General features: G+C 38.9%; 3 protein-coding genes across 9 annotated transcripts; 2 read left to right on the forward strand and 1 right to left on the reverse strand.

The window, feature by feature from the left end:
• The first annotated feature begins 248 nt into the window (after positions 1-248).
• On the forward strand, positions 249-4,849 carry zgc:174680 (uncharacterized protein LOC100136843 homolog). 4 transcript variants are annotated; one of them, XM_049565805.1, is made up of 8 exons: positions 249-325; positions 849-885; positions 1,697-2,382; positions 2,477-2,522; positions 2,604-2,695; positions 3,540-3,650; positions 3,885-4,158; positions 4,559-4,849. In XM_049565805.1, exons 2-8 carry the CDS (start codon positions 853-855, stop codon positions 4,748-4,750), a joined length of 1,434 nt encoding a protein of 477 aa, XP_049421762.1. In that variant the 5' UTR covers positions 249-325; positions 849-852; the 3' UTR covers positions 4,751-4,849. The 4 variants fall into 4 exon arrangements, with proteins under 4 accessions (XP_049421762.1, XP_049421763.1, XP_049421764.1 ...); XM_049565806.1 differs by having other exon boundaries at positions 257-325; positions 849-880; XM_049565807.1 differs by lacking the exon at positions 2,477-2,522 and having other exon boundaries at positions 257-325; positions 2,604-2,711.
• Positions 4,843-11,121, reverse strand: LOC125882106 (uncharacterized). Of its 4 annotated transcripts, none has more exons than XM_049565782.1 (14): positions 11,040-11,121; positions 10,339-10,433; positions 10,145-10,220; positions 9,777-10,048; positions 9,535-9,636; positions 9,053-9,135; positions 8,827-8,892; positions 8,548-8,753; positions 8,221-8,320; positions 7,444-7,591; positions 7,056-7,153; positions 6,372-6,516; positions 5,784-5,904; positions 4,843-5,394 (listed from the first exon to the last, which is right to left on the reverse strand). In XM_049565782.1, exons 3-14 carry the CDS (start codon positions 10,185-10,187, stop codon positions 5,099-5,101), a joined length of 1,680 nt encoding a protein of 559 aa, XP_049421739.1. In that variant the 5' UTR covers positions 10,188-10,220; positions 10,339-10,433; positions 11,040-11,121; the 3' UTR covers positions 4,843-5,098. The 4 variants fall into 4 exon arrangements, with proteins under 4 accessions (XP_049421739.1, XP_049421740.1, XP_049421741.1 ...); XM_049565783.1 differs by having other exon boundaries at positions 10,339-10,560; positions 11,040-11,104; XM_049565784.1 differs by lacking the exon at positions 10,145-10,220.
• A 6,292-nt stretch (positions 11,122-17,413) lies between these two features.
• On the forward strand, positions 17,414-19,799 carry LOC125882263 (uncharacterized). The gene is made up of 4 exons (XM_049566048.1): positions 17,414-17,584; positions 18,528-18,669; positions 18,767-18,820; positions 18,901-19,799. The coding sequence occupies exons 1-4, from the start codon at positions 17,414-17,416 to the stop codon at positions 19,797-19,799; spliced, it is 1,266 nt and encodes a 421-aa protein (XP_049422005.1).
• The last annotated feature ends 537 nt before the right edge of the window (positions 19,800-20,336 follow it).

The following is a 20,336-nucleotide window of genomic DNA, read 5'->3' on the forward strand; positions in this document are numbered from 1 at the left end:
AAAAATGCCCATGAATGAATGAAATCTATTTGTGATTAAAACTGTATCTTGATAAATCCACAAGTTTTGTTTACAAACCAAAATATTGTTCTCATGAACCACAGATTCGTTTGCGTTTCCTGAGTTTTCGTTTGCGTTTCTTGAAGTTTTGCTTGCGTTTCTGCATGACTCTCATGGGCGGGACCTCCTCTGAAAACTGTAAGAAGCCTCCTGATTGGTCAGTCTCACTCAAAGAGACGGGGTGACAACTTCCGCCCCCACAGTGAGCCGGCGGTCAGGGAGACACGGAGAGTTAGCCGCCGGTGACAAACATCGATCATAACAGGTATGTTTTGCGTAACTTTACTGTCTTTTTGATGCTATTAAGTTTACACTTGTCGCTCTTCTGGTGCTTTTTATTCCTAACCAGTAGAGATAGCATTATCAGACAACACTCATAATTCAGACGAACCAGCTTAGCGCTCTGCGCTCGTCAGAACTGACTGACAAGCTTATTACTGCCCTGGCTTCAGTGACAGTTTGATTCATCTCACAGATAGCGGCTTATTTATGTATAAATAAATACACTTTCATTAGATATACTATCAGAACAAATCATCAGGTGTGTGTGTGTGGATCGTTTAGTCATTCCTGCAATACATTAAGTAAAGAGTTATAAAACGGGGCATACTTTCACTGATCTTCATCCATTAGTGTTTGATCATAATCCACTTGGTCTCCTGAAGTTGCATAAATGACAGACACTGTATTAATCACTGTTACTGGTACCTGAAAGCAGTTCGGTTACTGAGGTACCTGTTACTATAACAGTTTTTACTCATGGAGATTAATTTTCCTTGTCTTCACAGGAGGATGGAGAACCATCCTGATGGACCTCAGGGTCAGGTAGTTTTTCCCTCCTCAATTTCATGTACATTTTATCACAGTATTGTCATTGTGGGTGGTGGGGGGTGGGGGGTGGTAAGAAATAAACTATTACCTTCTCTGCATTGTTGCCCAGTAGTATAACAAGCACGGCAGGAATAGATCCTTCATGACACATGTACTCTGCATGATCACAGACATAGGGGTGGGAATTGATACAGTTTTATGTATACCATCGCAATTATAGATTCTGCTTATCAATTTAATTCTAAACCGATTCCCTTTTAGATGTTTCCTGATTTATGTTTAGAAGATAGAAGTCCTTAGTATTTGTGCTCTGATCAACAAGTAAAATGAATATCAGCTCTGCAGTTGTATGATTGAATCCTCCTGTTGTACTGAATCAGCCTCCCTCATCAATTTGTACAAATGATATCAAATTCTGGGCTAGGTTGACAAATGTTTCAGTATGTTGCTGCTGTTTTCACTCTTACTTAAAAACACACAATCACCATCCTGAGATCATCCTCAGCACTCAGATCTAGACAATAGTCATTTATAAGGGTATTGTTAAGCACAAAGGAAAATTACATTAATTGCGGTTCCCATTTGAAAACAATTCTGAGCTGGGCCCCATTCTTGATCCTCATCCCGGTAGGCACAGTCAGATATGGTAGGCACAGTCTGATATAGAGAATAATTAAGTCAATGTACCGCTATCAAGGTTACTTCTTAAAAGTGTCGTTGCTAACTTTTATGTAATCTACTTTTAATCTTTATTTTTTGTTGTTTCAGAAGCATACCATCTGAAGTTTGTTTTCTTGTGTTGCAGGAAGCCATGCAGTGGCACCTTCTGCGTAGGGTCAGGGATAGAGTTGCCTCTATCCTTAACAGACAACCCATTGACTACGAATACCTGCACTTTGTTTGTGCTCAGGAGCTGCAGTTTCTTCGAGCTGGAGCATCATATATGGACATTCCTGATAGCGTTTTACTTAGTCTTCAGCAGCTGTCTGACATTGTTAGCAGCTATCTGTCACAGAGGGTCATCCCACCACTATTTCATGATGTAGCTGTGACTGAATTAAGAGGCAGTGTCGGACGACCTCAGATAACCATAGAAAGCCAGACTCTATTAGATATGCTTAGCACTGGGTTACCCCTGACTTCTTTGTCCGACCTCCATGGAATTTCGAGGTCAACTCTTTACAGGAGGATGAAAGACCATAACCTTTCTGTCAGGAAATGTTATTCTGACATAACAGATGATGTGCTTGATCAGAAAGTTAGGTCTATCAAAGCACAAATGCCCCATGCAGGTTATAGACTTATCAAAGGTTCTCTTGAAGCATCGGGGCATCGCATTCCATGGAGACGGGTTAGGAGGTCATTGCAGCGTGTGGATGGTGCCGGAGTCATTTCCAGGATGATCCAGCTGTCTTGCATCACCAGAAGGACATACTCTGTTCCTGCTCCCCTGTCTCTTGTCCATATTGACACAAACCACAAGTTGATAAGGTATATTGTTCATTCTCCAACTGACCTATTTCAAGGCTATTTTTGATTTTATTTAATTCAGTCAATATACAGCCTGAACCATTAACTTTTTTAGGTACAACATTGTAGTTTTTGGAGCAATCGATTGCTTTTCACGGAAGGTATTTATTTTTCTCTTTTTCAATCTATAATTTAGTCTATGTCTTGTTGAAGTACTATACAAAGGCTCTGCTTTGTTCTAGATCTTTTACTTGGATACAGCGGGGAACAATAAAGCAGAAACAGCTTTTGGATTTTTCATGGAGGGGGTGCAGAAACACGGGTGGCCATTCAGGCAAGTGCTCAAAAATGTGTGTTTAGAAGAGAGATGGAGTTTTTGGTCATTTAAAAAAGGAGATATCAAGATCAAGATATTTTTCAACAAGAGGGAAACATGGTGTTTTATCCCTACTCTGCTTCAACATGGGGGGGGGGGGGGGGTACCTACCTGAGTAGTGGCATGTAAGAGAATGAAATAAAGCCATCACTTAATCAGGAATATCTGTGCAACCTGATCCAACAACCCCACTACAATTTCTTTTTTTGGCTGAGACAACAGAGTTCATTTTTGCCTGACTTTGGTTGTTCCTTATATGTAATCCACTCCCTTTTTAAACATGAAGGAGGAGAATATTAAAACCAAGTCTCAATAAATTGCAGTCCAGTTGAGAAGCACTGCAGTCTGCACCTTCAACAGTAGACAGAAAATTGAATTAACACCTCTCTGACAACACTGGTCAAAACTAAACCTAGAAATCACCTCTCTCTGTCCAAGCCATATTTATAAAATGTGTCTGGGTTTGTTTCATGGTCCATATTTGTATATAAATGTCATTTAACTTGCATGTAATTTGCTTTTCCAAAGCTGTTCCTCAAAGTTTTGCGATAAAATGCAATAATCACCCGTTGCCAGAGAGTGCTGCTTTTGGGTCTATTACATTTTTCAAGCTACTTCTTTTTTAAGCATAGCATTACAGGCCTCCAAGTTCATGTTAAATTATTAAATCATAGACAGGCTTTATTTTAACAGGCTTATCAGATTTTCTAAAGTAAGTCTGACTGAAAATCAGATTAAATCCAAGAATGAGTGAATGATCTAAGAATTCATACAGTTGGCCTGGTCTGTTTTTCTCTTTCAGAGTTCGAGCAGATCAAGGTGTTGAAAATGTAGACATTGCTAGATGCATGTTTACGGTACAAGGAACAGGTCGTGGCAGTTTCATTGCAGGCAAAAGCGTCCATAACCAGAGGTATTTGCATATCACAACTAAATTATTTCAGAAAATATTAAAATGCTTCTAACTTATTGTTAGGACTAAATATATCATTAGTATTGTAATTTTCTAAGTCTTTAAACATTTTCAATCATATTTTAGGCTGTTCTAGATGTTTTGTGACAAGTGTGCATCTTTGGAAAAAATTCTGTGTTAATGAAAACTTACACAACATTTTCATACGATCCTGTCCCTCTTTCTTTGTTCAAGAGTGGAAAGGCTATGGAGAGACCTTTGGAGCGTAATATGTCAGTACTACAATGTACTCCATGGTTTGGAGGAAGACGGATTTCTTGACATATCCAATGCTGTCCACCTCTACTGTGTTGGATATGTCTTCATACCGCGACTCCGAGCAGATCTGCATCACTTTACAGAGAGCTGGAACTGCCACCCCTTGTGCACTGAGGGAAATCTGACACCAAATCAACTCTGGATGATAGGGATGTTGCAAGCACCCATGCCAGAACCAGACCTGGTAGAGGTATGTACAAAGTCATTAAAGTAAATAGTACAAAGGGATAGATGAGAAGTCAAAACTACTTCTATATCTAAAGAAAATTATTTTTTTTGTAGTTTATTGTAACCCACATAATAGTTTCCATTAAGTATAAGGCCATTTCAAGCCTTTGTCTTTTTGATAGTTACAGTGAAAAAAATCTGATATTGTGGTTTTGAAGCTGGATGGCAAAATTATTTAAAACAAAAGCAAAAAGCCTGAAACATCTGTTTCTGTAATGAGTCTATAATACATTATGATCTCTCTCAAATGACACTAAATAAAACCACAATTTTCAGATAACAGAGCATTTAAGTAGAGACATTACTTCACTTGCTTGCAGTCGCTGTACCTCTTATTTATGAATGAATATTTGACATTACAGATCCAGCAAACAGAAGAGCAGCCCCCTTGCGACCTTGACACCGGTGAACACAGGGTGGTTGTTCCAGACATCCAATGCCCCCTGTCAGAGGAAAGACTTTCAGCACTACAACAAATAAATCCAAATGCTGAGTCCTCAAGTTTTGGTGGGGACATCTATCTGCAGGCTCTCAATGTTGCCTGTGGTGTATAAAATCTAGTAGACAGTCGTGAAAGCAGCTGGTTGGACCAAAGTGAAATATCATTTTATTTTATTATGAAACAGATTAGAATAAATTCACGTGATTCACATCAAGTAGTTTGACTTTTATTTGACAGCTGAGATTTACAGTCAATTTACCTTCAAACCTGCATAGTTATAGGCAAACTTTTCTCACATGCCTAAAACTCTTACACAGTGCTGTATATACAATAGATTTTAACTTGGAAACAATGGTGACAGAATAGTCACAACAATAAACAGTTAAAAATCAACTGTGGTAAAAAAAAAAAAAAAAAAAAAAAAATTTTAACCAAAGAAAATACACATGCCTTTCAGAAACTAGACTCTGTCGAAGCTAACACCAAATTTAATGGCAGTAAGCAGATTAGTTTTAAAGGACTCATAATTCCCCAAATGGGCTGTTGGAAGTGTGATGGTGTTGGTGCAGGCACTACCAATAGGATAACATATGGTGTGGCCTGGCATGTGCTCCACACAGTTGTGGTCAAATCTTATGGCTATTTTAAATTGCTCTCTCTCAGAGACAAACAGATGTCTGTGAGCCTGCCCAGTCATCCACTGCATCACTTCTGGAACGGACAGAGTTTCTCCATCCTCGTCTTCTGGTTGTGCATCTTTAAATGTAAAGAAAATACAAGTGTCTTAGTCTGAAGTTAGAGACATTATAATTTTTTTTTAATCAGGCAAGCTGTATCTTTTAATATAGCACATATTTATAAGGCAAATAGGGAAACTACAACAAAACAATAACATTGATGAAACTTGAATTTTCCTGGCCAGCAGTATGGTTGCCAGATCATAAATATGTTTTCTCCATGTTAGTGTTTAGTTCAAAGACCATTTTAAATTGTTGCTAAATAAATACCTTGAATCTGTGTACCTCGTAACAAAGGCTATAAAATCTGGATATCAAGTCATGAAGCATTTAGTCCCTTTTTCAAGTTGAACAAGCTTTATCCAACTTCCTTTGAGGACCAGAACTTCTGTAAAATGACATGCGTACCTTCAAGTTCAAGAAGGAAATCTTGAAAATATTCCAGAATTTTGGACTCCTCCTTGTGTTTTCCTGAACCATGTGGACTCATGTCTGGGGCAAGGTGTGACAGGATATAATGTGAATCCACCTGTGAACAAAAAAGTAAAGCAAATAAGATCAAGACCAAATATCACACATACACAGAATCCTAATGTGGGGGTTTTACTACAGATGCAAGGGATGCAATTCTGCTGGATGCTGCTCCCTTCTGCTGATATGCAAATATTAATACTTAATAAAAAATTTAATTTTGTAATGTTCACTGACCACTTCATACATTGCATCTCTACAATCCAACAACTCTGCCAAATACATATTCTCCCCCCCAAAATTAACACAAAATTGAAATACCTTCTTTCCGAAATAAAAAAAATGTTATATTTGATTGCAATAGATTGTTTAGATGTACCTAATGAAGTGATGAGTGAATAATCACATTTATTTTACCCTTTATAAGACTTAAAATAAACATTGTGTATCAATGATATGTAAATACCATTTAGCCTATGAAGACAAGAATATTAAATGGCAATAATTTAAATAAACTCAACACACCTTGTCATCGCATCCTGTCACAAAAAGATCATGACATTCTTTCGGCTTTCGCTGCATGACTTCGATCAGATTGTACACCTTAAGGCCCTCACGGATCTGTTGCGGCATCGGTATACGTTTTGTTGTCATATGCAGACCAACAGCCCTTCAAAGGAAATGTATAAAATGTAATGTAATGACAATAAACATGACGTTATACAGCACTGTAAGTTATAAGCAGATGTGAAAAGTTTAATTGTAAGATTTGATGCTGTTTGGATGTTTAATATGTGTTTTTGAAGTATTCTTACTTAACAAATTAGGAAAAAAAGCCAAAAACTTTTGTAAAAATTTGCATCCAAACTTGATGGTAAATGGACTGCTTTAACATTGTGCTTTTTTTGTCCACTTAACCATTCAAGCATTTCACACACGCATTCCTATCTTGCTGGCAGTGACTGACTTACAGGGTGCCACTTTATCATCAGGATCAGTAATTATTCAAAACATAGACATCAGTGGACATTTTTGGGACTTAGCACCTTGTTCAATAATACTTAAACGTACAGACTGCATGGGCCTGAGATCATTGAGTGTCACTATCAAGTCATCCAATAATTATAAAAGGACTCAACAATAAACTTGATATTTTCCAAATCGTTGACACTCATAAACATCACAAATACATCAAAATGCAATACAAACCTTATTATCCGTTCCTCATGGTCAACGCTGATTGGACCAGTGTAGCCACATTCCAGGATTTCTTCTACATAGGGAAACAGGTCAGATGCATCTTCGAGCTAAAGAAATGATAAATAAAAATAACAAAAATATGAAGCTTTCAACTGTATATAATATACATGTTATTTTAAACCTGTACAAAGACACGCAATTATACATTTTTGCATATTATGAATATGTATCGTGTACATTTGCATGAAGGGCAAGTGTGCCATTCACTTGCTTTACAAGAATAAACAACTTTTTAAATTTGAGCTTAATTTGTACAATAAACATTAAAGGAGTGCAAAGATGATGGAAAAACTAAATGTAGTTATTGAGATAGCTTGAAACAATTTCCCAAACCTACCGTTTTGATGAATGGTGACAGCTCCTTGTCATGAATTCCCTCAGTTTTAAGGTTTCCAGTGACAAGATAGTGGTAACACCACTCCTGCAGAAATCTTGGTGCTGGTCCTCCTTGGGCAATGCTCACTGCAAATACTTCACCTGCAACTCTGGGTGAAATGCCAAGGAATCAGCAATTGCAAGAACTGAATTAAAGATAGAAGAAGAAGCAGGTGCTTACCACATTTATGCATCACCCCATCATCTTACATTTGCTCAGATTTAGAATAAAACTTATGCACACGTATAACTGTTGATTAGCTATATTTTAGCTATATCAGCTATGTTTTTATGCCTTTATGACAGTGCTATCCAGGGTTAAAGGTATTGTTTTCTTTCAAATCTGTATAACTGTCCACTCTTACTAAGAATGAACTGGTTCTGGAGGTCAAAGGCCAAATGTTAAGATCACTGTGACCTGAAAGCATAACAATAATATAATATTAATAGATTTTTTTGGTCACATTTGCCCCTGAGGTGGAATTGGTTGAATCAAATCAAACCACTATAATATAGTGTTCATAACAACCACCATGTCCCTTCTTCATCTACAGCTGTACTTTCACCATCTGCACTGCATATGACTGTCATGCAGTACTTTAAACCATTTGCAAAATACATAAACATTTGAAGCAGAGCAAAAGCCACTGTGTTCATGACAATACTATTAATGTTCTTAAAATTGTACTAAGATAAAGATTACTGGTGACTAGAAGTGTTCCATTTTTGAACAACATACTTAAAAAGTTCATCATCCAAATCGTTGAGAGAGTATTTTGGCACTTTTCCCTTTTCACTTTCCCCTTCAAAGAGTCGTCTCTCAATTCCAGCAACCATTGCTACAGTCAAAAGAAGGAAGAAAAATTGATGCAACAATGGACCACAAACAAGTATCTGACCATCTCTCATACTGCCTCCTGAAGAAGCATGCAGGAGGTTGATGATCTATTTCATTTGAGAATATTGTTGCTTTAGTTTGACAGAAACTAATTAAAAAATATATTTGGGCTATTCTGCAATACACAACACAGGTCTGCCACAGGAATAATAAAAATATACTACTCACTGGACAGGAACTCTTTTCTTAGTGCACCAGTGTCAACTCCTGGTTCCCCCAGGAAGGAAACTTTCAAAGGGTTCAGTGAACTGCCATTCTTTCTGAGCTTCCAGAGTTTCAGACCTCTGTCAACCATACCATCTCTGGACACACAGATTTCAAAGCTCCTGCTGCGGTCAACCTGTGTCATTACCCACTGAAGAACATCCTCTTCACTGTTAAATGAAAAAAAATAATGTTCACAATCCACTTTAGCTTACCAATTAAAAATTCAATTTGAATAGTTACCATGATATTTGATCCAGGCTGGAGCATGGTTCAGCAGTGTTAAGCTGGCAAAGGTTCTTCTCCATGCTAATGTAAAAACAGAAGATAATTTAAAAATGATAGATTTAGTGCTTTCAATTTGTATTAAAACCATTATTAACACAACCTCATCTAGGAACTGCCCATGTAACAATTGTCAAGCAACCTTAAGAAATAGAGATACAATAGATTATCTAACAGAAATTACCTTTCACTGCAGAGGCTTGCATGGACCTCAATGTCTGACACTGGAAATGTTTGTATGCAAATTGGACATTTGACCTCACTTTCCTAAGTGTAGACACAATAAAGTTCAGAAGAGGGTATATGAGTCTGCAATGTGGTAAAATACTTCAGGCTATCAAAAAGGAGTAAGTTTGTCAGGAAGAACCAATCGTCAAAAGTTGATTCAATACGAACTTTTTCCTCCAAATTTCCCTTTCCACTTACTAAGTTTTAACTCATTTACATCTTTGTGCTTGCATACATTGAAGTATCATTAATTGAATATGAGCTCCAAAGACAATTTTAAAACACATATTTTAAAAGTATGAATAAGAAGTTAATAAATAATACACTAGAAACTATGTATGTATAATGTCTTATTTAATAACTTCAGATACATACTTGATACATTTTTGATGTCACCCTGCAAACCCTTCTCCATGTTAACTGATGGAGTTACTGTACCTGCTGAAAGCAATGTTTCTCAGAGGACTGTGGCACATCTGAATTTGTCCCTGGGGCTGTGCTTGAAGATGTTGCCTCATCCAAGAACACCACTTCTGACTCCTGAGCAAAGAGGTTGGAAAAAAACAAGCAAAGGTTTGGGATAAAGCTTACCATGACAGATAACTCTTAAGTAAGGCATTTAAGATCAAAGCTGTAAAAGTTAAGCCTACATTTCCAAGAAACAGAGAAAAAAAGTTTACCTCATCTTCCAAGTCTGATATGCTGGAGCACTGATCAATGTGCAGTGCCAACATCTGGAGTGGCATCACTGCCTTGCATTGTTTGCATGTTGTTTTTGGCATAAGAGCAAACTCTGGTGCATCTGCTGGGAGAGGTGATAAATCTAGCTCATCTTGGAGGGGCACCACATATAACAAAAGTTTTCCTCCACTTGAGGCTCTTCTGATGACAGAACTGGTGTAACCTTCTGCGTCTAATACGATTGCAGACATCTTTCTTCTTCCATTTCCGCCTTCAAAACAGTTAAAACAATATTGAAATAGTAAATAACCATGACGTTCTGTAAATTTCTTGATTAATATATATTTTTTCTTAACCGAAATTGCACCTGCTGCCTTGAAAAGAAGCCATCTGTCCTCAAGAACATTCATCTTTGGATATGCTGCCTCAAGTAAACTAGATAACTAACAAACAAAAACAGCAGCTTTCACTTAAACAGCATTAATCTACTGTCATGCAATTAACATTCTTAATATACTACTTGAACCATATATGTATGCTTCAATTCATTAAATATCCCACCTCTGCATGAGTTACATCTGATGTAATAGACAGCGTACGCTTTCCAAGCCCTGCTTGAATGAGCTCCAGCTCCTCAGAAGGGGATGGAGTTGTCTCTGTTTTGGAGGAAAGTAAAAAAAAAAACAAACATCAAATGGAATCCACTTCTTCACAGTTCTTGCCTGTTTGTAGCCTCTGTTGGGTGGACCTTTGTTTCTTCGTTTGAAATACCCAGGGAAGGATCTGAAGGATGTTGTTAAACAAAAAATATGTTTACACTTCATAAAAAATCCCTTACAAGGATATGAAATTATAATGTGAGTGACAATGTTACACAACTAAACTGGCCCCTTTTATAATTTATTTTTTTACACCTGGCCATCTTTTATAACTCTTTACTTAATGTATTGCAGGAATGACTAAACGATCCACACACACACACCTGATGATTTGTTCTGATAGTATATCTAATGAAAGTGTATTTATTTATACATAAATAAGCCGCTATCTGTGAGATGAATCAAACTGTCACTGAAGCCAGGGCAGTAATAAGCTTGTCAGTCAGTTCTGACGAGCGCAGAGCGCTAAGCTAGTTCGTCCTAATTATGAGTTGTTAATGTCTGATAATGCTATCTCTACTGGTTAGGAATAAAAAGCACCAGAAGAGCGACAAGTGTAAACTTAAAAGCATCAAAAAGACAGTAAAGTTACGCAAAACATACCTGTTATGATCGATGTTTGTCACCGGCGGCTAACTCTCCGTGTCTCCCTGACCGCCGGCTCACTGTGGGGGCGGAAGTTGTCACCCCGTCTCTTTGAGTGAGACTGACCAATCAGGAGGCTTCTTACAGTTTTCAGAGGAGGTCCCGCCCATGAGAGTCATGCAGAAACGCAAGCAAAACTTCAAGAAACGCAAACGAAAACTCAGGAAACGCAAACGAATCTGTGGTTCATGAGAACAATATTTTGGTTTGTAAACAAAACTTGTGGATTTATCAAGATACAATTTTAATCACAAATAGATTTCATTCATTCATGGGCATTTTTTTTGTATTTTTGAAATCATAATTTTGTTTGCAAAATATTTTTTTTGTTTTCAAATCCATTCTTTTTGATTGCATATTAAAGACACAAAATTAACTCCATAATAAACTAGGTGCACCTGGCAGAAGAGCAGCACCTCCACCCCCGAACATCGGAGGAGCACCTGTGGAAGCCGTCGACAGCTTCAGTTACCCGGGTGTAAACCTCACCAAGGACCTCACCTGGAGCAACAACACCTCAGCCCTGGTCAAGAAGGCACACCAGCGCCTGTACTTCCTCAGGAGACTGAGGCGTGCTGGACTTGGCCATTCAGTCCTGAGGGCCTTCTACAGGTACGTGGTGGAGAGCGTCATGTCCTCTTGCATTACTGTGTGGTACAGCAACTGCTCTGTGGCGGAGAAGAAGGCTCTGCAGAGGGTTGTGAATGCTGCACAGAGGACTGTGGGAGGCGGCTTACCCCCCATTCTGGATATATACACGGACAGATGCAGGAAAAGGGCCTCCAGCATCTGGAAAGACCCCATCCACCCCGCAAGCACATTGTTTGTCCCCCTCCCCTCAGGCAGGAGGCTGCAGAGCATCAGGTGCCGTACCACCAGACTGAGGAACAGCTTCTTCCCAGAGGCTGTGAGACTGTTGAGCTCTGGTGGAGCACTGTAGGAGTGTTGCCTCCTGCACAATAAACTGCACTATATCTCAGAACTTGCACTGCACACCTGTCACCTTGTACAACCCCACGGACCTTTTGCACAGTGTCACTTGTCTCATGCCATGGACGCTTGCATTTTTACCTGCATACAGCACCTTGGACTTTGCACAATAATGTCTCCATTTGCACAAAAATGTCTCTATTTGCACAATAATGTCTCTCTTATTAGGCTGCCCGGAACTACTGTAGTATTGCTATTTCCTGTTTTTATTTTATTGCTCTTGCTCTATTTATATTTTATATATTTTTTACATTTTAGCATAGTTTATTTATTGCTCACTACCGGGACCTTAGAACAGTTTTTTCGTATCATGCCATGTGAACATGTCTGGTATGACAATAAAGAATCCTTGAATCCTTGTTTTCCTGTTTAACTCCTCTTCTCGAATTTGGGGTGCTTTTGTTCAACTGCATTTCATTGCTAGACTGTCATGAAGAGTTTAGATTTGTCATCTCCATCTTCTAGAGGAGGTTTCAACCTTTCGAATGACGTGTGGAATGTGCTAATTGACCCCCCGCCAGAGCAGTGTATACCTGAGCGTAACGGTGTGGCCGTTCAGTCTCGCCTATGCGCAGTAACGCAGAGCAGTTATGGACATTGGTATATGGTTTGTGATAACAACAACTGATGAAATACGTCAAAATGTAAATAAAAAACACCTTTATTGTCTCAGAATATCATTTGGTTACCATGTGTCCATTTGGAGCTCGGCCTGGATCTCTTCATGGAAAAACACTGTAGAATGGTCACACTTTGTGCTATCTTCTTCGAATTTAAAACATGTGTTCACTTATACTGTGCCTACAGCCCCATACTGTCATTTATCCCCTCAGATGAAACCACAGACAGTTATTCATCCTGAAAAACATTTTTGATTTTAGGCGGCCCAAAATTTTACATTTTTACTGACTTCAGAGGGCCATTACTCTGTCTCTGTGTCACCTAGAGTGTTTCTGTTGCAGTTTCAGTTTCAATTGCACAAGAAACTACAGATATTTTCTTTCTAGCAAGACCTCATACGTACATGTAGCCAGAGCAGTTCAGAAGTTACAATCATTTTAATTTGGGTATGGCATTTTAGATGTTTTTGCACTTCATGAACTGATTCATTCCTTTCTTAGTTCAGTTGAGCTCAGCAGCGAGCGTGCCAGCCAGGAGTGGAACTGTTCTGTGACTCACTCGTGAATCTTCGGCGAACGACGCAGCCAAATTCTTAGACATATTTAAACTTTGAAAAAAAAAAAAGAGTAACGCAATAGTTACTTTCCCTGGTAACTGGTTACTTTTATAGTAGAGTAATTCAGTTACTAACTTAGTTACTTTTTGGGAGAAGTAACTAGTAACTATAACTAATTACTTTTTTAAAGTAATGTGCCCAACACTGGTCATGTCCGATTAAGGAAACACAATGGAGCAGGACCCAAATGCAGGAATAAAAAACTTCATTCATTAAACAAAAGATCAAAAAGACCAAATCATGACATTATGGATCGATTCATTGTTTACATGACATAAACAAGGAAAAAAGAAGCTAAATTTACTAATTTACCCAGGAATGTGGGAAATATTATTTTGTAAAGTAAAAAAAAGCATAAACTTACACCCAGATAATTAAAGTAATAATAAAGTAATAATTCTCTACTGTTGGGCTTTTATGAGCAATATTTTTGTGTCCATGTACAGGAACCTGATGAGGAGCCTCAGACAGCAGGACCACAGCAACAGGAATTTTCTGACTGCAGCCCTCCAAGCAAGCAGTATGAGACGTGCAAGCACAAGTGTCCCATTTGTAGGAAATGGTATGCTGATATAGTCCAGCACCTGAGAAGCACAGAAAAGGTGGTCAACAAAACAGAGTTGAGTCTTCTGAGCAAGTTTTCTCATCGACAGTAAGTGTCCTGTTTCCTCTTAAGGATGCTCTTAAAGAGGCTTCTTATGGTTCTTTTTTCACTATCAATGAAATAGGGTCCAAAACAATATTGTTAATCACTGTTGTATAGTGAGTTGTTGCTTTTAAATAAATCACTATACTAAAAGTGCTTTTTTCAGTAACAAATAACGTAATGCAAATGTAAATATCGGTCCGTGATGTATGAGGTTACAACTGATTTTGCAAAAGTCTCTCAAAAATAGATGCAAGGCAGGTCATGAATAATCTGTATTAGCAAGTGCCATATATTTTTTAACATTTTTAAGTGTTAAGTGGTCACACATGTTACAAAGAAATGTCTGCATATTTTCTTTCTACAAACATTTTTTCTCCAACTAAATCAAAGACTCTTCTTGCTTCTCCAGTTTTCGCGCAAATCTGGACTGCCCAGTGCGTTTCTGCCAGTCTAAATATATTAACCGACTCGACAAGCATCTGCAAAGGATCCACAGCCTGAAGGTAGTCCCTCTGTGTGATTTATATGTGTTGTGAGTCAGGTTGAGATCTTAAGCCCAGCAGCTTTGGTCTTTGTTGTGCTTCTTGTTCTTCCTTGCTCTGTGGTGGGTCTGTGGTCTTCATTTGATCCTTGTGTGGTTGATATAGATTCAGAAATGCTGTATTTATTTAGTGCTACACATCCCACAGAAAGAATATTGCTGGTTAAATACATGCATGATGCTAAAGGTAATGAGATATTAATAATGCAACTTTTTCAGACAGAATGAAATGATTTACTAAATGTACGGTCTGCTTTTTTTGCAGAAGCCAATGGTTAAACTGTACATCCAGAAAATGAAGGACAGATACATTGCGAGACAACTGGCCCTCCTACGTACTTCGAACCCCACACCACCAATGGTCTCACATCTTGACGAGGTGGATGATGCAGCAATCGAAGAGGGTGTCAGGAGGGTGATAGAGGCCAGACCACAAGCTGCTCCTCATGCTGCAGCTTCTGCCATTGTGCCTCCTCTTTCGGTCCCCATGTGTTGTTCTCCCAGCCAGGCTTCTTGTGACCCAGAAGCACCAGCTATGCTGGATCCTTCTTCCTCACCCAGCCAGGCTTCTTGTGACCCAGAAGCACCAGCTATGCTGGATCCTTTTCCCTCAACCAGCCAGGCTTCCTGCTACACAGGAACAGTTGACCAACAGGCCAAGCGAAGAAGAAGGCGTTCTGTCCTGAGGGCCCCTGATCCTGGGTGCAGGAACTGCCAGCTTCTCTCTGCTGAACTAAAGGTGGTGAAGAACCTGCTCCAGATGAGGAACGATGAGCTCAAGCAGCTACATTCTTCAACAATGCGTGCAACTGTGAGTGTTGAGTTATTCCTCTGGTGTACTTCTTAAATATGACCAATTTTTTCAGTAACTCTTGATTAAGAAAACCTGCTTCATGTGCTTTTTTCAGGCAGCAAAACATCGCAGACGTGCACCATTTTCCCCCAGCAAAGCCCCTTGCTATGGTGAAGATACCCTCATATCATAGTCACTGTACTAGTATTGAACTTGAAAGATAGGGGATGTTGTGTTAATGTGCAGATCCATGCAAAAATATTTGATTTGCTTTATATTCTTTCTTCTTCAGTAAGATTGGTCGAGGAATTTAGGGGCCATACAGAAGGTGCCAACCCTGGTAGAAAAACTTCTGAAAATGCGAAGCAGCGAGCCAAACATGTTGTCAATTTTCTAGAGTACATGGCAGACTCAGCAATCCCAAATGTTGACCTTCTTTTCCTGAGTAACCATGCTAGAATCCGTGGGTAAGTACTACACTGTAAGAAGCATCAGTGCGTCGAAGGGTAGAGGACATGACTGTATTTGTATTTTTGTCTTCAAGTTTTGTTGCAGTCCTTCAAGAAAAAGGCTTCAAACCAACAACCCAGAGATGTTATCTGATGGATGCTGTGGCCTTTATGAAATATATTTCAAACATGGCACCACCATCTGTCAGACTCGGAACAAAAAATATCAACGCCATCTTGGTAGAGCTGAGGGCCCGGATCAGAGATATTGGCCGGGATGTGGTCGAGCACCAGCTCAGTGTGAGGCGAAGTAAATCTGGTATGTTTAACATTCATAACCCCACCTCCAAACATTAACATCACATCGTTAAAAGCAGGGAACATGCATATAATAAATGCTATTCAAAATTTCAGAGAGACTGGTCAAGGCACAGAAACATGCATGGTTTATAGATGAGGCTCCAAAGAAGATCACTGCAGTACTGGGTATGGATCATTGCTCAGCAGATTTGTAGAAGTTTCAGATTTGTAAAAATACGGTTTATTTAATGTTATGGGGCTTCTCCAGACTCAAACTTTGGGTGAAGATACCGTTCTGCAGATTTTACATTACAGGGATTAGCATCTACAAACTGGGTTTTTATATATGGGCTGGTCTCTGCTGCTTTTGTGTGGCCAACGTGTGGTACTTAGGTAAAGAACATCATCATTGCAAGTGAATGCATACAATGTCCTTCCTCTGCTTTTACAGTTGACCTTGAGAAGCATCCAGAGGACCGAGCATGTCTGAAAGAGTTTTTTGGACTGCTGGGTGGATATATTATTGCAACAACAGGCCACCGAAAGGGTGTTGTGATCAACATGACCACAAAGGAGGTCAAGGCAGCAGAAAAGACTAAGCAGGGTGCCCGCATCATCCGTGTAAGTGCAAACATTATTACAGAAACTGAAAGGACACAAGAGACATATACATTGTTATATCAGTTGGTGAGAGTGAAAAGTCAACATTCCTGAATTATTAGGTTGGACAGCACAAGTCTCAAAGGTACTTTGGTGAAGCAGCTGTACCCCTCAAGCCAAGCGAGTATTCCTGGTTGCAGCGTTACAACCTGCTTCGAAACAGAATTGAAGGAGGCAAAGAGGCTTCTACCTTCTTTCACACAACCAGTGGAGGCATCCTGCTGAAGCTGTCTGAATATTTCAAGGAGGCCTGGGAGGGGATGGGCTTGGGGACAGCCCCAACTTTCAACATGCTGCGCTCCTCTGTTGCCACTTATGTGAGATAACTTCTCATGTTTTTTGTATCTTAAAAACAATTAAGTGTGGTGAAAAGTTAATGAATTTTGCACTTGTGTGTATTTCTTTTTTACATTCATTCCTCCAGGCCAAGCGGCAGTTGGGCCATAAAACCTACCAGAAAGTGGCGACTTTTATGTGCCATGATGCAAACACAGCCAAAAGATTTTATCAAGGTTTTTTAAACAATCTAAATCAATGCCAAACCTATTTTTTCTTGTAGTATCCATCAACTTGTATTCATTTTATCCATTTCTTTGCACAGCGGAGGACCCAGCAGACGTCACACTCCAGTGTAGAGGATTGTCAATGATGGCAATTTCTACATATGCTGCAAAGACAAGGAAACGTGAGAGAAACACAAGAAAGACAACACCATGACCATTGCTTCTTCGGAGGATGAAAGGGAGGACAACGAACCTGCACAAAATGAAGACAATCAAGGGTTTGAAGAGGAGGAGCAGGAACCATTGGGCCAAGAGAAGCGTGTGAGAAAAAGGCTTAACCAGCTGCACAGCAACAAGACCCTTGTGCCGTCAGACCAGCAGGTAAGACATGTGACTAGCTGCAGTGTTTCCACACACAAATTAAAATACGTCATTCTAAAATGAGCTTAATATACTTTATTTTTCCTTAAAAAAAGATGGTGAGCTCATCTGATGAGGATGATACAGGTGATATGAAAACCACACTAACTGAAACAGGACCAGATCCTGATGAGGAACATGTGCCAAAAAGGACTTACCAGCTGCGTGAGAAAAGGGCATCTGTGCCTTTGAACCAAAAAATGGTGAGTTTTGACAGTTTTCAGTACTTCCACATAGTACAAAGCTTTTAATATTCTTTTGACTTTTAAAAAAAAAAACAGATGGTGACCTCAGTACATCAAACAAGCAATAATCATATCACAAAAAACTAAAGTTTTACCACATTAGCAAAATAAAAACTTGAATCTTGGCTTTTAAAACCCACACTTGTCTATTTCATTTGTTCTTTAATTCATATGGTTAAATTAACAGGATACACGAGCATTGATGAGCCAATCTCCAGACCTAAAACTGAATACAGCCCTGGTTTCACTGAGTCCTGTCATTCTCAAGACACCTGTAGTAAGTGTAATGTCAACATATACCACCATATACCACCATATACCACATATAACACAAACAAGAAAAGCTGTTACTTATGTCAGAAAAAGTATTTTACAGTAAACAGACTTGTTTAGACAGATAAAATCTGTTTCTATGAGGCCAACAAATCGAAATGATAACTTTTGACTGTGAGGTAGATCTGCTCGCTTTTTGTTAATAATTAGTGGCTTTCTAAAGTGTTTACAACATGCTTTGACCTTCTCCCACAGAATGACAAGGTGGCAGTCAAAGTCCGTCCTGGTGTAAGAGCACTGCAATAAAACACACCTGAACATCCGAGCTAGACGAACTACATGATCTAGAATATATTTTCACACCTTATTTCTTTTTCTTTTTTTAGATGCAGCAGGATTTTGTAAGCCCAGAAACAGCAAAGATTTTGACAACTCACTCAACAAAAACTGTGTGTGACCGAGTCAATATGGTGAATAAGATGATTTTCCACCAGTCATCTTTCTTTGAAGTCATCATGCCAATATCTGGTAATTATGGGAAAATACGACAAAGTGAAGTAATAGAGCCTGGACAAGAAAAGTTGCATGTTGTAATACATTTATGTATTTATTATACACTTTTAAGGTGACAACATTAAAGACCAGGCTGGATCCACAGTTGGACAGATGATTCCCTCAGGTAAATACATAGTACAATGCAAAGGATAAATACTGGTACAGTTTTCAATAGTAACCAATCATTATTTACTTAACATAAAGGATCCATGGGGGAAACTGTGTCCAAAGAGTGGCTGTTGGAGAATGAAGTCTCAGTGGGAGACACAACATTGCACAAGAGCCTGCCTGAAGAAAGACCGGGAGATTATGAAGGACAAGAAAAAGAAGGTGAAGTGGATGAGGGCTATTTGGAGATGTCAAAGATTGAAGGTGAAGACAGAAATAAGACAGAAGATAAGCTAAAAGAAGGACAAAAGACAGAGAAAGAGACACAGGAAGAGACTTTGGAGAAGATGGACAGTGATGGTGAAGAAGGACAAAAGGCAGAGGAAAAGATCCACAGTGATGGTGGAGAAGGACAAAAGACAAAGGAAAAGATTCAGGAAGAGACCTTGGAGAAGATGGAGAGTAAGAGTGAAAAGGGAAAGAAGAGAGAAACAAAGATTCAAGAGAAGACTTTGGAGAACATGGAGGGTAAGAGTGAAAGAGGAAAGAAGAGAGAAACAAAGATTCAAGAGAAGACTTTGGAGAACATGGAGGATAAGAGTGAAAAGGGAAAGAAGAGAGAAACAAAGATTCAAGAGAAGACTTTGGAGAACATGGAGGGTAAGAGTGAAAGAGGAAAGAAGAGAGAAACAAAGATTCAAGAGAAGACTTTGGAGAACATGGAGGGTAAGAGTGAAAAGAGAAAGAAGAGACAAACAAAGATTCAAGAGAAGACTTTGGAGAAGATGGAAAGTAAGAGTGAAAAGGGAAAGAAGAGAGAAACAAAGATTCAAGATGAGCCTGTGGTGATGACGAGGAGTAAAGTTAAAGAAGTGCAAAAGAGAAAGATAAAAGAGGAGCATCTGGAGAAGAGTGAGAGGGAAAGTGGAGAAGGATCAAGTGGAGCAGCACAAACCTGGAAGATGCCTTTGAAGAGAAGGAAATTTCAAGAATGACGGGAAGAAAGGAGAAGGCAGGAAATAGAAACTGTTCAGAACGTATGCAACATTAAAATGTTCAGTCACCATACAGAGTTCCTTGAATTTGATGTGTTCAATAGAACTGCTCAACTTGAAAAATAGTGGAATTTATTTTTCCGCAGTTCATAAGTCCGGTAATAGAATAGAATAGAATAGCCTTTATTCGTCCCACAATGGGGAAATTCTGGTTATTGCAGCAGCAAGAGGATAGGAGAATAATAAATAAATATAACAGTATATACAATATAAACAGGAAAAAGACAAAAAACCAACAACAGTGACATACAGTGACAAACAGAAACAACGGCAAGACAACGGCAACGGTGCATAATGGATAATTTAAAAAATCTGCATGTTTGAGTATCTATTGCACATAACAGTTTATTATTGAGTCCGAGTGTATGAGTGGTCTACTTAGAGCAGTGCTAGTTAATCCTAGCATTTAAATCTTTACAGGGTTTAGCTAAACATCTCAGGGATCTCAGGCTGAAAGTTTTGTCAGTTATTCTGCAC

This window comes from Epinephelus fuscoguttatus, linkage group LG21, assembly GCF_011397635.1.
Source record: "Epinephelus fuscoguttatus linkage group LG21, E.fuscoguttatus.final_Chr_v1".
NCBI lineage: Eukaryota > Metazoa > Chordata > Actinopteri > Perciformes > Serranidae > Epinephelus > Epinephelus fuscoguttatus.

Excerpts from the sequence above, each read along its gene's own strand:
- zgc:174680 (XM_049565805.1), top strand. The coding sequence starts at position 853 with ATGGAGAACCATCCTGATGGACCTCAGGGTCAG. Across the intron at positions 2,696-3,539 it reads AAACACGGGTGGCCATTCAG|AGTTCGAGCAGATCAAGGTG; the intron begins GCAAGTGCTCAA and ends TTTCTCTTTCAG. Across the intron at positions 3,651-3,884 it reads AAAAGCGTCCATAACCAGAG|AGTGGAAAGGCTATGGAGAG; the intron begins GTATTTGCATAT and ends TCTTTGTTCAAG.
- LOC125882106 (XM_049565782.1), bottom strand. The coding sequence starts at position 10,187 with ATGAATGTTCTTGAGGACAGATGGCTTCTTTTCAAGGCAGCAG. Across the intron at positions 9,637-9,776 it reads TATCAGACTTGGAAGATGAG|GAGTCAGAAGTGGTGTTCTT; the intron begins GTAAACTTTTTT and ends CTCTTTGCTCAG. Across the intron at positions 7,592-8,220 it reads TTGGATGATGAACTTTTTAA|AGTTGCAGGTGAAGTATTTG; the intron begins GTATGTTGTTCA and ends CATTTCACCCAG.
- LOC125882263 (XM_049566048.1), top strand. The coding sequence starts at position 17,414 with ATGACCATTGCTTCTTCGGAGGATGAAAGGGAGGACAACGAACCTGCA. Across the intron at positions 17,585-18,527 it reads TTGTGCCGTCAGACCAGCAG|ATGCAGCAGGATTTTGTAAG; the intron begins GTAAGACATGTG and ends TTCTTTTTTTAG. Across the intron at positions 18,821-18,900 it reads TGGACAGATGATTCCCTCAG|GATCCATGGGGGAAACTGTG; the intron begins GTAAATACATAG and ends CTTAACATAAAG.